The following is a 17,873-nucleotide window of genomic DNA, read 5'->3' as shown; positions in this document are numbered from 1 at the left end:
ACAAAAATATTTTTTAAAATATTAGCAAAATGTATCCAGCTATATAAAAAAAAATAAATAGAAGTCTCTTGAGAAAGATGGCAGCAGAGTAGGAGGATCCTAGGCTTGCCCCATCCCGTGAATATAACTAGATCACTATCAAATCATTCTAAATACCTGAGAAATCCACCGAAGACTGGCAAAACAAACTACAGCTAAAGGGAGAGAAGAGGCCACATGGAAGAAGGTAGGAAGTGTGGAGACAGGGCTTAGAAGAGAAACAGATTACAGCTGCTGCAGAGGGGAGGGAGCCATGGACTCAGAAAAGAGAGAGGGAGGGAGAGAGAGAGAGAGACAGAGGGAGAGAGACACACACACACAGAGAAGGACACAGGGGAATGCACAAGAACACTTCCCCATAGCTATTGGCTTTGAAAACAAGAGGAGCTGAATTTCATGAGTTCTTTCAAACAGTGGGGCTTAAAGCCTGGAGTTTTAGAGGTCTGCAGGCTTGGCTGGGATAAAGCCCTGAGGGCATTGCACTGTTTGTGGAGAGAAGGCAGGCAAACAACCTGGAGGCAGACAGCATGGAAGCAGTGATCTAAACAGTACCTGGGGCACACAGTGTGGAGATTATCTGCCCTTCTAGAAGCATGCCCCAGAGGGGCAGCATTCACAGAGAGACCTCTCTGAGAACAAAGGAGCTGGCTGGTGCCATTTCCCTCTACCCCCTCAGCATAAACACAGAGCCATATGCAGGAAGCAGTGCTTCCTAACTTGCTTACACTAAGCCCCACCCTGCTGCAGTCTGGTGGAACTGCCCTTCTCAGTTATACTTGCCTCAGTCCCAGCTTGGGGGGCCCTTCCTCCAGAAGACCAGCACAAACCCTGCCCACACCACATCTCCCAACCAGAGAGCTTTTCAGGGCCTCAGTTACAGGGGAGGTAGTGATGAGTCTCATTTCACAAGCAGAACACAGCACACCTAGTTAAAACTCACCACATTCAGGCCAGGGACCAAACATTACCCACAGCAGGAAAGGAGAGCTTCTGAAGACAATGGGCCTAAAGGATAGAGCAGCCAGAACACAACAGCAGAACACATGCAGCACACACAGGAGATACTCCCTGAAGCCTCAGGCCCTGGGCACTACATCACCTCTTCTTCATAAGGCCATTACTTTCAGGAACAGGAGAAATAACTGGCTTTTCTAACACAGAGAAATAGGCAGAGACTTAGACAAAACAACAAGACAGAGGAATTTATCCCAAATGAAAGAACAAGATAAGGCCACAGACAGGGATCTAAGCAAAACAGATGTAAGTGCCTGATGGAGAATTTAAAGTAATGACCATAAGGATACTCACTGGACTTGAGAAAAGAATGGAAGATATCAGTGAGACCCTTACCACAGAGATAAGAGTTATAAAATCAATCAGAGATGAAGAGTACAATAAACGAGATTAGAAATACAGTTGATGCAATGAACAGCAGGATGGAAGAAGCAGAGGAATGAATTAATGACCTAGAAGACAATATAATGGAAAGCAATGAAGCTGAACAAAAGAGAAAGAATTATGCAAAACAAGATTATACTTAGGGAATTAAGTGACTCCATCAAATGTAATAACATTTATATTATAGGAGTCTCAGAAAAAGAAGAGAGAGAAAAGGGGGCAGAAAATTTATTTGAATAAATAATACCTGAAAACTTCCCTAATGTGGGGAAGGAAAGAGACATCCATGAGGCACAAAGAACTTCTATTAAAATCAACAAAAGCAGGCCTATACCAAGACATATTGTAATTAAATTTGCAAAATATAGTGATAAAGAAAAAATCTTAAAAGCAGCAAGACAAAAGAAGTCATTAATTTACAAGGAAAAAATCCATGAGGATAGCTAGAGATTTTTCCACAGAAACTTGGCAAGACAGTAGAGAGTGGCATGATATATTCAAAGAGCTGAATGGGAAAAATCTGCAGTCAAGAATACTCTATCTGGCAAGGCTGTCATTCAGACTAGAAAGAGAGATAAAGAGTTTCTCAAACAAACAAAAACGAAAGGAGTTCATAACCACTAAACGAGCCCTGCAAAAAATATTAAAGGGGAGGGGCACCTGGGTGGCTCAGTCAGTTAGGCATCTGACTCTTGTTTTCAGCTCAGCTAATGATCTCAGGGTTGTGAGATCAAGCCCTATGTTGGGCTGTGCCCTGAGTATGGAGCCTGCTTAAGAGTCTCTCTCTTTCTCTCCCTCTGCCCCTGACCCCCTGCTCATGCTCTCTCTTTAGAGAGAGAGAGAGAGAAATAAAAAGAAAAGAAAGAAAGGGAGAGAGGGAGGGAGGGAGGAAGGTTGGTTAAAGGGGACTCTTTGAGTGGAAAGGAGAAACCAAAAGTAACAGTATAAAAGTAGGAAACACAAAAGCAGTAAAAATGAATATTTCTTTTAAAAATCAGTCAAGGACCTCACACACACAAAAAGGATATAAAATATAATGACACATATGTAGAATATGAGGAGGAGAGGAGAAAAGAATGGGTTCAAACTTAAATGACCATCCGCTTAATATAAGCAGATGTTTGCAGAAGAGATTATATACAAACCTAATGGCAACCATATATACAAACCTAATGGCAACCACATATCAAAAACTAATAAACATGCAAAGAATAAAGAGGAAGAAATCCAAATACATCACTAAAGAAAATAGGCAAAACATGAAAGAGAGAAATATAAGAAAGGATCAGAGAAAATCTCCAGCAACAACCACAAAACAAGCAATAAAATGGCAACAAATACATATCTATCAATGATTACTTTGAATGTAAAAGGACTAAATGCTCCAGTCAAAAGACATAGGGTATCAAAATGGATAAAAAACAAGACCCATCTCTAGGAATTTACTGAAGAAAAATTAAAAGCATGTGTCCACAAAGAGACCTTTACATATATCAGTTTAATTCATAATTGCCAAAATCTGGAAATAACACAAATATCTATCAACTGGTGAATGAATAAACAGATTATGGTACATCTGCATAATGGGACACCACTTGGCAATAAAAAGAAATCAGGGGCACCTGGGTGGCTCAGTCAGTTGAGCATCCAACTCTTGATTTTGGCTCAGGTCATGATAATCAGGGTCATGAGACTGAGCCCCACGTCAGGCTCTGCACTCAGCTCGGAGTCTGCTTGAGATTCTCTCTCTCCCTCTTCCCCTACCCCTGTTGGCACACGCTCACTCTTTCTCTCTCTCTCAAATAAATGAATAAAATCTTTAAATAAAAAAAAAAATTCTGCTATATACAGCAGCATGCATGAGTCTTGATGGTATTATTACAAGTGAAAGAAGACAGGCACAAAAGGCTTCATCAATGTGATTCCATTTAACATACTGGAAAAGGCAAAATTATAAGCATAGAAATGAAATAAGCAGTTTCCTGGGGCTGAGGTAATAAGAGGGCATTGACCACAAACTAGAAAAAGGAAACTTTTAGAAATATTCTATATCTTGTTCATGGGGGTTATAAACATTTGACAAAAATTATGTAATTATATACTTTAAAATAATGAATTTTGCTGCATGTAAAATATACATCAATAAATATGATTTTAAGAAAGAAAAATGATAAATGACAAATAAAATAATAGTAGAATGGGAAAAGGATATAAACACAAACTCAGTAGACATTCAAAGACAATAAGCAAAACTATGAATATATTGATGCCAATAAATTTGAAAACTTAAATCAAAGGACAAATTTCTGTTAAAATATAACTTACCAAAAGCTGATGGAATATAAAATATCCTGAACAAAATCCTAAAGCCTTAGAGAAATAAAATCTATATTAAAAGTATTTCCTCAAAGATAAGCTATGTTGGTGTGTTCCATCAAACTTCCATGAAACAGAGTCATTTCAATCGTACTGCACCCTGGTGCTAAAGTGTGCATTACACAAACATAGAGACATGAGGTAGTAAGAAAATATAATCAAACCCATATTTGGCTTGGCGATGGACGTGCTGACCTGGGACTTTTTATCCTGAAGGGATGCCTTTTTCTACTTGGAACAAAGACCATGTTGTCTTATGAACCTGTAAGCCCTGTTATCAACCTTCTACCAACAGTAGAAAGTCGGGTCACATGACATCTACATTTATTCCACGTCTACAACACATAAGTTTATGACAATCTATCAAATTATCATCTTTGCACAAACTGGCTCTTCTTCCTAATTTCTATACACATGTACCTTTCAATCATGCCCTTTCCTTTAAAAAAATATAAGAAAAATCAAGAAGTGTAGGGGACTTGTTCAGTCACACTGTCTCCTTCTTCTTAAGTGTTTTATGGATCTCTAAGTGCTCACAGATTATCACAAATCTGACTTTCACTTGACCTCTGGTAATAGTACTTAGCATTTAGTAAGTGCACATAGAGAGTTCTTATATAGTACTAATAAAATACCTAAATAATAGTTAGATAGTGCTTAGTACTAATGATAGCTCTTAGCAGAAGTGCATCTCTGTAAAACTGCCTGTGATGGAAATTTATTTTAAAGACTTTTTCTTACCTATAAGACCTTTCTTATCTTTAAGAGACCTTTCTTATCTTATAATTAGCCTCAGTAATTTTACAGAAAATAAAATACCAATCAAATTAAATTCTTTATAGCCTTTCCAAATTCTCTCCTGATATAGGTTTCCTCATATTTTGAGTGGGAATAATAATGCCAGCTCTCCTGACCTTAGTGGATAAAGTATAAAGGAATGGGGCTATCACTGTCATAGCCATAATCTTTGTTGAATATGAGAATGTTATGGGCTGAATTAGGTCCCTTCCTAATTCATATGTTGAAATCTTAATTCCCAAAACTTTAGAATGTGACTATATTTGGAAGCAGGGTCTTTAAAGAAGTCATTAACTTAAAATAAGATCATTAAGGTGGGCCCTAATCCAATATGACTGGTGTCCTTATAAGAAAAGATTAAGAAACAGACATGCAGGGAGGGAAGACCATGGGAAGACACAGGGAAAAGAAACCCACCTGCAGAAAGGACAGAAGCCTCAGAAGAAACCAACCCTGCCAACACCTTGATCTCAGACTTCTAGAATCCAGAATTGCAAGAAAGTATATTTTGTTGTTTAAGCCACCCAGTTTGTGGTACTCTGTAATTTCAGTCCTTACAGGGAATTAATAAAAAAAAAAACAGAATGAGATGATAGTTCCAAAAACACCTCAAAAATTAAAACTCTAACATAAAGTAATATTGCCCAAATTAACAGTAACAAAAATAATGCTGATACCCATATCTATATGCAGATTTTTCTTTTAAAAGTTGTTTTCTGTACAAAAGTTTAGAGAGATGGAACACCTTTCCCCTCATCATGCAGGGATTTTTAGGGATTTAGATCTAGTCAGCTCCAGAATCACCATTCTTTCTTGAATCATAGGTTTTGTAGAACACATTATTTTAAAAATAATATTTTTATTTTTTGTAATGACTGTTAATAACAGAAGCATTATATTTAAAATGCCTACCTTTATTAAAAATTCCCAAGTAACAACACGGTATCTTTGCCCACTATTACATAAAATTCTCTGTTGTATCACAATAAAATCAAGTCAAATTTCTGTGTTTTTAAATATTCTTTATTACAGTTACAGCTTCTGATTCTTAAGAAAACCAAAGCCAAACAGAATTTGTTTCTCAAAAAGTAACAGTGAACTTTTTAGGGTAAACTTATCTGATATATTAATCTTCTGCAGGAAATAGGAGTCCCACAAATTCACAGAATAACATAGCTTTATGGAAGTGATTCCCTCCTAGTCCAGTTTCCTCACCTTTCAGATAAGGTAAAAAAAAAAAAAAAAAAAAAAAAAAAGAAAAAAATCTCTGAAAAGCGTTGGCCTAGGAAGCCCTGGAAGGTAGAGGTTCTCCTGTGAGACCTCTATCTTCTCACCACTAAAAATAATAAAATATTTTAGAAGCAGTGTGGGACAATGGTTCAGAGCACAACCCTAGAGCCAGATAACCTGAGTTCCAACAGAGAAAAGTGAAAGAATCTTGATAACTCTTTTGAGTTTACAGACGTTTCCTCATGATATTTGTCACAATAAGAAAAATGACTCCAGAATCCAAACACAAATTTAGTTTTAGTAGGCTTTAAAAACCAAGAAAAGTCTTCTGTTTCTAGCCAAGACAGAGAAACTGGGACTGGATTTACCCTCCCACCTGAACAACTACAGATCAGGACAAAATATACAAAACAACAATTTTCATTGGATATCAGGCAATGAAGCACAGTGATCCCTGAAATATGAGAAAGAAATACCATTTTAATGCTAATTAAAAGAAACCTGGAGTTTCAATGTTAGTATCAGTCAAAGTAGATTTCAGAGGAAAGAATAGTACCAGGGACAAGGAAAGGCATTTCCTAATGATAATGGGTTCAATTAATGGAGAATACAGAACAAGTATAAATATTTAGATGCTTAGCATCAGAGCTTCAAAACATGTAAAGCAAAAACTGATAGAAATGCAAGAAGAAATAGACAACTCCACAACTATAGTAAGAAACTTCAATACCTGTCTCTTAATAACTGATAAAACAAGCATAAGGAAGGGAATAGTAAGGAATCAGTAAGGAAATAGAAAACTTGAACATTATCAAACTCAACGTGATTGACATTGAATAATCAATAATCAATAACAGAATAATCAATAACAGAAAATACATTTTTTCAAGAGTACGTGGAACATTTATCAAAACAGAGTATATGATAAGATAAAACAAGTTTCTATAAGTCAAAATGATTCAAGTCAACAAAATATGTTAATGCCTGGTCAAAGTGCCTCCTAACTCTGACAGAGAGCTTAGTTGAGTGAGGAAAGACCACATGATTCAGGCTAAGCCGATTCAAACCCATCTCTGTGGCTTTTCTGTTGGAGCTGGCCGACAAGTTAGGATTTTGTTTCTCATGTCATAATGTATACCTGGGACCTCCAAGTTACTTTTTCCACCTCATGGAGGAAATCTATGAACCATAAAATAGAATAAGGCCCACAGAAAGAAGCAAAGCTGAGAGATAGGAGAAAACAAAAAGATAGACATACTTCAAAAAACTTTGGATTCTAGATTCACTACTCAGATACCAGTTCATTACACTTAGTTGTTAATTTTGCATATATCAGTTTGTTTTGGATTTTATTACTTGGAACTGTAACCATCCTAGCTATAATAGTAACATTATGGCTCTGTGGCTTTTTCACATCTTCAGCTAAACATTGATCCACAAACAGCTGATATCCCAAGAGGGGTGTCCTTGTTGAAATTTATGACGCCTTTGGAATCAGACAAGTCACATCTGTACTGAATCCAGGCTCTAAGTGTAGATTGCTAGTTGTCTACACTCACACAAGTTATGTATATGTGAATCCCAACCTCTTCCTCTGTACTATGTGGATACTAATACCCATATTTTGAGGAGAGGCGTCAACACAAACTTATGAGACTTAAAAGGCCTCTAAAACTTATAATTTGTAAGTGCAGCACAGGTGCTAGCTAAGATGGCTCTATTCCTTCAAATTTTTATGAATCTGACTTAATAAATCCTATATTACATACTTATGGGAATTCTAACACCCCCTATAAAACTTCCTAGATATTTGGGATCCCCAAAAGTGAATAAACGTGTGTGAAACAGTGCTATCATATAACAGAACCCCACAAAACATAGCAATATATATATAATATATATCTATGGAATAGCTGACCAGGTGTTTAGGCTGCTCAGAAGGGCTTGATGAAGCATCACAGCACTGTCATCAGGCACATGGCCGGGAACATAACAGACTCTCCAGCGACTCAGGTGCTAAGGCAGGAGGAACTCACTCAGCAACATCCTATTGTCCATACCCATGAGGTTATAAAAGTCCAAAATAGGTGGAGGAACCAATTGGGCAGAAGAATTTGCTTAGAGTAGGCAAGGTCTAGGAATGCAAACTAAAATAGGCAAATACAGATGAGGCAATCTTCAAGTCCAAAGTTAATTAACCCTAGACTATTTGTCTTCTGTCCTTTGTGCTTATGACTCACTTACGAATATTTGTGCCCAAACAAGAAATAGTTCTCTACAGATAGAGCAGCGTTTCTCAATCTTTTATCCACTATTGTTCACCTAAGGAAGGAAAGTTTTTAGATATCTTTTTCTTAACCACTCACCCCATGAAGTTTTAACACCACAGATATAGTGTATATCTGTTTATGTACCATGGCCCTTTGAAGGACCATAAGTCATTACAATAATTAAGATATTTTTATTCCCTCTACAAGGACCAATTTTTACCCCCTTGGGGATAATATTCCTCCCATTAAGAATGCATGAGACAGAACCAGATCTTTGTTGCCAAAAATCAGAGGTCTGTTTTCTAAACACTTTTTTGGTATCTACTCTTATGTCAGACTCTTTACATTGCTTTGGGTGGGCTAGCTAATAGGGCTAAAACATTTTTAGAGGGTCAGGGAGGACAAGGGGTGGGGGGGAAATGGGAAAGATGCTCTATTAGAAAAAAACAATGACAGTAGCTAACAGTTATCAAGTGCTTTTTGTGTGTCAGACATTGTACTCAGTGCTTTACAAGTAATATTTCATTCCATCCTCTCAGACTTCTCATCAGGGGTTTATTATTATTCATGCTGTAGAAAATAAAGCTGAGTCTTATTTAAGTTTTGTAACTTGTCCAGGATTGCACTTATTGTTTAATATGCTGTTGCACTTTGATGAGGAAGATATAGAAGGCTCAAAGGCATCAGGGAGTAATGTGCATACAAGTGATAAAAGAAGTTCTAGAAGATGAGGGAAAATGATATTGAAGATCAGATTTCACAGAGAGCAGCCTAACCCAATGATGGAGCAGAAGGGACAACCAAACCATATGGACACTGACTTGGTAGTGTGCACCTATATTTAATAGGGGCAGGTTTAGATCTTAAAATACTGGATTTTAATGGAATGGGGGAACACCTGATGGTCCCATTTATCAGGATAAGGGACAGTAGAATGAAAGCTTCAGCTTGAATACAAGAGAATGTGCTCACTAAGACCTGCCACTGTTGTTAAATACTTCAAGGACTAAGAAGTAATACAAATCATCCAGTTACTATTCAGCAGATATCTGAGATGGTGCTCAGTGCATGATTCATCTCCTCCATTCACCCATTAGTGTGGAGTCCTTAGATCTTGGGTAATTGAACCTAAATGACTATGAGAAATGAGATGCTTTATGAAATGGAAACTGAAATGAGAATTACTTCATCTTCTCTCAGAAACCTTCTCCTATATGACCCTCATTCCACATCCAGGAAAAAAAAAAAAATCCCCTCTCTCTTTGAATTTCCGGAGCTCTTTCTGTGCATACCTTGTGTTATAATTTTACATTTTTATACAGTTCTTCTATAATACTATAGAAAACTGCAGCCCAGAGGCCAAATTTGGCCTGCTGCCTGTTTTTGTACGTCCCACAAGAAAAAGATGTGTTTTACATTTTAAATGGTTGAAAAAAATCAAAGAAGAATAATATTTTAATAACATAAAATTCAAATTTCAGTGTTCATAAATTGGGATTTATTTGTACTAGCCCCACTCATTCTTTTATGTGTTGTCTATGGCTTTTAGTGCTGCAATGGCAGAGTAGCTGTGAAGGACTGTATGGCCCCAAAAGCCTAAAGCATTTGTAATCCGGCCGGTTACAGAAAGTTTCCCAACCCCTGCCCTAGAAGACTAAAAATTTCCAGAGGCAGTGGCCATATCTAAAGACAATTTGGTACCCCACAATGCCTATAGCAGTGTCTTTAACAAAGCTGATGCCCACAAAATGATCATCCGTGACTTTATTTTAGAAAAGGCTAAGAATAAAGTTGTTCATATGAGAGGGAAAATTTGACCACTATGGCCTTGTAATTGGTACTGCATGAAATGCCCAACAGTGGCATCCATAGCTAATGGGTCACATTATCCTAGACCCCAAATGGGCTTTTAACCTTCACCATTCCCACACCTCTTACTCCTGCCTTTCCTCCTCTGCTCTCTCAGCAATGGGCACCTCCTATTGTTTCACAGGGAAAACAGGTGCCAGTGGAAGCCCTTCAACTCCTGATCACTAACTCCCAAATACAAATCAACCAAATGAGAATTAACAGACTCAATGGAGAGACAAAGGGACAGAAAGAGGGCACTATTCTGAGGTTCTTGAAAAGTGAGAAGACCCACAATTATTATTAATAGTATATTATATATATATAACTATTATAATAATAATATATTATTTCTCCTCCATCTCCTACATATGCCTTGTTTAATCATTTCTTCCCTCTTGTATATTTTTTAGGTTTATTGTTAGAGGTGAGATACACTCACAGATGATACTAGCTTACTATATTTACAAAAGTTGAGTAGGGCCTCGTGGGTGTGTGTTGGGGTGGGGGGTATGCAAGAAGGCTCATAATACGGAGACTTGCAAGTAACATCTGCACAGCAGACTGACCTATCTCGATAACCCAAACTCCACATCAAAGCTGCATTTATCTTTCATTGATCGCCTAAGGAAAGTGCTTTTCTTATACTGACTATATCTTTGATATCTTACACATTTATCTCATGGTTTATTTGCTTACTTTATTTCTAAAGTTTCAGAGAAAAAGTTTGTTGAATTTTCAGAATTTGAGAATTTTTGCCTTTGAATGAACGCCCACGTATACACAATAAATTAGCAGTAACTGGATCTCAGATCTTCCTTAGCCAATAATGTCATTGTGTACAAACAATCCTTGGTTATAACCTCTTCAGGGTAAAACAAGAATTTTAGTTGATATTTCTCCACCTAATTATTTCCATTACTCAAGATAGTCTTTATATCCACATGTAGTGAATGTAGCACAAATAAATATCTTCATCAGCCTTGATAGCAACATTCTTCTCAGAATAGTGACTCACACAGTTACCAAATATGGCTACATATACCACACATTTTAAGTGAGTCTTCAAATTGAAAATGATTTTCTTCCCAGTGGAAACATGATAACCTTTCACAAACTGTGGATGAATAAAAAATTGTGTTCCAAGGTAAGATTCATGAATAGGTCCATAATTACAAACAATGTGACAAATAAAAAGAGTAAATGGTATTGTCTTCAATTACTATCAGGCCATATGAAAGAAAATTGAATAAGGGTGAGAAGTTCTTTTTTTTTCTCTTTTTTTAGAATTTATTATTTTTTATTTAAATTCAATTAATTAACATACAAGGTATTATTAGTTTCAGAGGTAGAGTTCAGTGATTCATCAGTCTTATATAATACTCAATGCTCATTACATCACATTCCCTACTTAAAGCCCATCACCCAGTTGCCCCATCCACCCATCCCCGTCCCCTCCAGCAACCCTCAGTTTGTTTCCTATGATTAAGAATCTCTTATGGTTTGCCAAAAGTGAGAAGTTCTATTACAGCAGTTCAACTCCACTGAACATGCCGCTGTGATATAAAAATATATCCACACCGTATACCCCAACCCAACCTCCAGCCTCCTACCCAGCATCACCAGTACATGTGTCGTCATCTCCTTCCTGGTTGCCAGGGCAATGCAGGTGATGCCTGCCATATCTGAGTTAAGTGGGAGAAAACACAGGCAAAGCTCCTTTCTCTAAGTGATGCTCAGGATTCATCAAGTTGCCAGTTTTGAAGTTATTCCAGAAAATTGCCCTAATAGTTTCTGCCAGGCCCCCTTTACCTCCTTATTCCTTACACTGTAAATCATGGGGTTCAGCATGGGTGTCAACACAGCATAGAAGAGAGAGATCAACTTCTCCTGAAGAACAGAGGGGCTGGAGTGGGGCTGGATATAAGTAAAAATGGCCATGCCATAGCACAGGACAACCACTGTGAGGTGAGAAGCACAGGTGTGGAAGGCTTTCTTTCTTCCCTCTGTGGACTGGATCTTTAGGATGGTGGAGATGATCTGGATGTAGGACAGGAGAACCAGGCAGAAAGGTGTCATCAGCAGAGCAATGCTAGAAACCATGATTATGATCTTGTTGGAGGAGGTGTCCACACAGGCTAGTCTGACCACAGCTAAAATTTCACATGATATGTGATCAATATACTTGTTTTTGCACATGGGCAGTTGAAACGTGATGGCAGTATGGATGAGAGAGTTGATAGAACCACTGACCCAGGATGTGATGGCCAACCTAGTACAGAGGCCTCCATGCATGATGACCGAGTATCGCAGGGGGTTACACACAGCCACATAGCGGTCATAGGCCATCACTGCCAGTAGAACAAACTCAATCCCACCCCAGCCCAGGGAGAAAAATAACTGGGCTGCACAGCTCACAAATGGGACTGCTTTATGTGCCGCAAGAAGATGCACCAACATCTGAGGAATGATGCTTGTGGCATAAGAGACATCAACGAGGGAGAGGTTGGTGAGAAAGAAGTACATGGGAGTGTGGAGTCGGCTGTCCAGTCTGATGAGGAGAATGATGAGGAAGTTCCCCAGCACTGTCACCATGTACATAACTAAGAACAGGACAAAGAGGAAGACCTGCATGTCCCAGTCACTGGACAGGCCAAGGAGAATAAATTCTCTCACCCATGTCTCGTTATCTGTTCCCATTTAAAAATGTGAGAATCATTAATCTGCAAAGAGTCAGAGATAACAGAAGATGTTGAAACAAAGAACCATTTATAGATAATGCAGTGCAATTCTAGGAGCTCACATCTTTACCAATTTACCTCAGATTCCAGGGCAAGGAGAGTTTGGTAAGTGATAATGGTAGGTAAAATGATAAACAATGAAGACGACTTGGTTGGAAAGTTTTTAAAAGCTATCTTACATATGTCAACTAGACCCATCATAATGAAAAGGGGAAATATATTACAAAAGGAAATATTGGAAAGGGTCGGGTCCTTGTGGAAAGAACTGGAATCAGAGAACCTAAATTTCAAAAATGATTTTATTTATTATTTATTTACAGCTATGTGATTTGGGCTAGGTGACAACCTTTATATAGAAAACAGAGGAATATCATATAATTCACAAGTACATTTAAGCTCACCTGTAGATAACTTACAGGGAAAGTACTTGTGAACCAATACTGGCAGTAGTACTATAGTAGTAGGGGTATTAGTAACATGACCTCTGCCTTGGAGTAGATAAGGTGGCAAACATGATTTTCTTCATGCACCCCCTCCACAAATTAGAACATAAATAAAATTGGAGGCAATCTTCCCAAGGACTAAGGGTTTAGGAATGGGTGGGAGGCTTTGAAGACTTTTTGGGTTTTGATTGCCTTTGATCCTCTTGGCGTCTGATCTCTCAGCCTTCAGTGGGATCATAAAGGGAAAGGTATTGTAATGGTATCTTGTTCTTATTTTTCTCAATTTACTACTATTAATAATCTACCCTTCATATATGAGCTCAAAAGAAAGCAAAGAAGACTTGATACAAAAAAGGAAGAAAACACAAATGTTTAAGGGCCCTTCTTTATTGTCCAAGGCAGAGAAGAAAGTATGAATTCATGTAGATGTACACTGGAATGGAGTTTCCTCCTGTTTCTCCACTCAGGAAGTGCCTTTCCCATAGACCTAATTTGTTATTATATCTGTTTTGAACATTAAACAAGAATAATTAAAATTTTAAAAAATATTTGAATCACTGTCTTTTCACTAACTTTCCTTTCCTTGCAGTGTACAAAATAAGGGAAAATAGGTGTTAAAGGCAGCAAGAGGGGCTGAGGGCAGAAACAGAGCTACCTGCCAATCCCAGAACCCATACAGGTATCAGGTTAGGGTCACTGAGCAGAAAAATGAAGACTCTATGCTTCAACTCTCTTAGCTCTTAAACAATAAAACAGAACAAATCATTCCAGAAATGCCTTTCTCATTCGTGATTCAGACACATATATTTTTATAAATTTCTTTAATTTCCTTCTCAAAACCTGATCTGTTCTTTCAACAGTTCTTCTTTCCTGCTGTATCATACTTCCACCACCACCCTTCACTTTGCTTTTCTTTAATCATGATTAGTCTGAGAAAACATTTACTTGCCTCAAAACCAGTGTTGATCAATCAGCACAGTTAAGAGTTGATCCTGTTTAGCTTTCCCTCCTATATAAATTTGTTTGTGTTCTCTTCTATTTGTTACAACTTTGGCTACTTTACCTTTTTGCTAGGCACCAAATGCTCCTTTAGTGTACAATAAAATCTGGGAAAGGAGGTCAGCAAGATGGCAGAATAGGAGGCTCCTGACTTTCTCTCCTCTCATTGATGCATCAAATAAACAGCTGTATACAGATCGAATCCCTCTAAGAGAAATCCAAAAAGTAGTTGAGCAACTCCTACACATAGGATGATTGGGAAAATACCCCCATTGAAACAGGTTGAAGATGCTGAGACACACTAGTGGCACAGTCCCCACAACCAGCACAACTGTAACTGGGAGAGAACCCACAACTCCCAGCTTCTCTCTGAGGATAAAGTAATTGGACCGCATATCCAGCACCCCAACTTTTATGGCTGTCACCTGAGGGAATGACTCCATAGCTCTCTGGCCCAGCAGGGCTCAGCATTCAAGAATGTTGAACCCCCAGGTCCACAGAAAATAGACACTTATCTTACATATACATTAAAATAAACTCAAAAATGAGTTAAAGACTAACCTGTAAGACATGAAAACTCCGAGAAGAAATCATGGGGAAAACATCCTTGACATTCGTCTAGGCAGTGATTTTTTTTTTTATACTAACATCAAAAGCTCAAACAACAAAAGCAAAAATAAACAAGTGGGACTATATCAACTATAAGCTTTTTTGCAGCAAAGGAAATAATCAACAAAATGAAAGGGCAACCTAGGGATTGGGAGAAAACATTTGCAAACTAGGTATCTGATAAAGGGTTAATACCCATACTATATAAAGAATGCATACAACTCTTATGCAGCCATCAAAAGGAATAAGATCTTGCCATTTGCAACGATGTGGATGGAACTGGAGGGTATTATGCTGAGCGAAATAAGTCAAACAGAGAAAGACATGTATCATATGACCTCACTGATATGAGGAATTCTTAATCTCAGGAAACAAACTGAGGGTTGCTGGAGTGGGGGGTGGGGTGGGAGGGATGGGGTGACTGGGTGATGGACACTGGGGAGGGTATGTGTTCTGGTAAGCGCTGTGAATTGTGCAAGACTGTTGAATCTCAGATCTGTACCTCTGAAACAAATAATGCAATATATGTTAAGAAAGAAAAAAAGAAGAAGAAGAATATAGCAGGAGGGGAAGAATGAAGGGGGGGAAATTGGAGGGGGAGAAGAACCATGAGAGACGATGGACTCTGAAAAACAAACTGAGGGTTCTAGAGGGGAGGGGGGTGGGAGGATGGGTTAGCCTGGTGATGGGTATTGAGGAGGGCACGTTCTGCATGGAGCACTGGGTGTTATGCACAAACAATGAATCATGGAACACTATATCTAAAACTAATGATGTAATGTATGGGGATTAACATAACAATGAAAAAAATTAAAAAAAAAAAAAAAAAGAATGCATACAACTCAATAGCAAAAACAACAAACAACCAGATTTTGAAAATTGGCAAAGCCCTGAACAGACATTTTTTCAAAGACATACAGATGGCTAACAGGTATATGAAAAGATATCTCAGCAACACCAATCATCAGGGAATTACAAATCAAAACAATAATGAGATACCACCTCACACGTTAGGATGGCTATTATCAAAAAACAAACAAACAAGCAAACAAACAAATGTTGGCAGGATGTAGAGAAAAGGGAACCCTTGTACATGTTGGTAAAATGTAAATTGGTGCAGCCAATATGGAAAATAGAATGGCATTTCCTTAAAAAATTGAAAATAGAACCCTCATGTGATCCAGCAATCCCACTTCTGGTATATACCCAAGGGAAATGAACTCAGTACCTTGAAGAGATATCTGCATTCCCATATTCATTGCAGCATTATTCAGAACAGCCAAGATATGGAAAAAATTAGTATCTGTTGAATGGATAAAGAAATTATGATATACATACATACAATGGAATGTTTTTCAGCCTTAAAAAGAAGGTCCTGCCATTTGCAACAACATGAATGAACCTGGAGGACATTATGCTAAATGAAATGGGCCAAATACAGAAAGAAAAAACCTACATGATCTCACTTATATGTGGAATCTAAAATGTCAAATACGTAGAACAAGAGAGTAGAAGGGTAGTTACCAGGAGCAGAGGAAATGGGAAGATGTTGATTACAGGGTACAAAGTTATTTGTCTACTCAAAAACAAATAATCCATGCTGCCTACTCAGAACATCATATTAAACAATTATATACCCCTGTGATTCCTCCTTGGACAAGAGCACCATGAAGGAAGCAATTCCTCCTGTTTGTATTTTATGAATTGTGGTAGATGTAGGGTAATTACTTGGGCCATAACAAATAAAACACAATATGTGATATAATAGATATCATTGAAATAGTCCATGAAAAATTATCTCCTTAAAGCACTGTCAGTAATGCCTGAAATCTATTAGTGTTATATTGATCACTGTCCTTTTGGTGAAATGATTTAAAATGAAATAATATTTTAAAAATAAAATGATATTAAATGGGAGTTTTGTATGAAGTACCTAATCTTGTAAACTAGTGTACCAGCTTATACTGACCCTTAAAAATAAGTCATGTAAGAGTAGAAAATCCGGGACACCTAGGTGGCTCAGTCAGTTAAGCGTCTGCCTTTGGCTCTGGTCATGATCTCAGGGTCCTGAGATCAAGTCCCGAGGGGAGCCTGCTTCTCCCTCTCCCTCTGACTCTCTTTCCCACTTGCCCCTACGCATCAAATAAATAAATAAAATATTTCTTAAAAAAAGAGTAGAAAATGGTAAGTTTCATGAATGACACGGAAGTTGCAGGAAAAGTTAGGTCTGGAGTGTGGAGAAAAACTTTTTTTATTTAAAATATTATCATTGTTGGGGGCACCTGGGTGGCTCGGTGAGTTAAGAATCCAACTCTTGATTTTGGCTCAGGTCATGATCTCAAGGTCAGTATCCATGCTCAGCACGGAGTCAGCATGAGTTTCTCTCCCTCTGCTCCTTCCCCCACTTTCTCTCTCTCTTTAAAATAAATAAATAAATCTTTAAAAGTAAATAAACAAATAAAATATTATCATTGTTGGACTCTAGCTAAAAGTAGCTTCATTTATCTTCTCATAATTTCCAGTAATTATTAGTTACTGCAGATATCAGGATAGAAATGTTCTTATCACTATGACAAAGAAATAAAAATAAAAAGTAGGTAGTTGCATTTCTATACACTAACAATGTGACTGAAGAAAGAGAAATTAAGGAATCAATCCCATTTACAATTGCACAAAAAACCGTAAGATACTTAGGAATAAACCTAACAAAAGAGGTAAAGGATCTGTACTCTAGAAACTACAGAACACTTATGAAAGAAATTGAGGAAGGCACAAAGAGATGGAAAAACATTCCATGCTCATGGATTGGAATAATAAACATTGTTAAAATGTCTATGCTACCCAGAGCAATCTATACATTCAATGCAATCCCTATCAAAATATCATCGACATTTTTCACAGAGTTGGAACAAACAATCCTAAGATTTGTATGGAACCACAAAAGACCCTGAATAGCCAGGGGAATGTTGAAAAAGAAAGCCAAAGCTGGGGGCATCACAATGTCTGACTTCAAGCTCTATTACAAAGCTGTGATCACCAAGACAGCATGGTAATGACAGAAAAACAGACACATAGATCAATGGAACAGAATAGAGGGCCCAGAAATGGACCCTCAACTCTAT

At 37.7% G+C, this 17,873-nt stretch overlaps 2 protein-coding genes across 2 annotated transcripts in view; both read right to left on the bottom strand.

The window, feature by feature from the left end:
- LOC118532568 (olfactory receptor 2A2-like) overlaps positions 1-17,873 on the bottom strand; it is a 220,561-nt gene that overhangs the window by 165,688 nt on the left and 37,000 nt on the right.
- Positions 11,472-13,602, bottom strand: LOC118532563 (olfactory receptor-like protein OLF3). The gene has a single exon (XM_036087237.2). It carries the CDS (start codon positions 12,657-12,659, stop codon positions 11,706-11,708), a length of 954 nt encoding a protein of 317 aa, XP_035943130.1. The 5' UTR covers positions 12,660-13,602; the 3' UTR covers positions 11,472-11,705.

This window comes from Halichoerus grypus, chromosome 12 (genome assembly GCF_964656455.1).
Source record: "Halichoerus grypus chromosome 12, mHalGry1.hap1.1, whole genome shotgun sequence".
Taxonomy (NCBI): domain Eukaryota; kingdom Metazoa; phylum Chordata; class Mammalia; order Carnivora; family Phocidae; genus Halichoerus; species Halichoerus grypus.
Note: the sequence above shows the minus strand (reverse complement) of the source record. Positions and strands in the feature narration are given on the sequence as shown.

What these genes read in the sequence shown, in the direction of transcription:
- LOC118532563 (XM_036087237.2), bottom strand. Translation starts at nt 12,659, where the DNA reads ATGGGAACAGATAACGAGACATGGGTGAGAGAATTTATTCTCCTTGGC.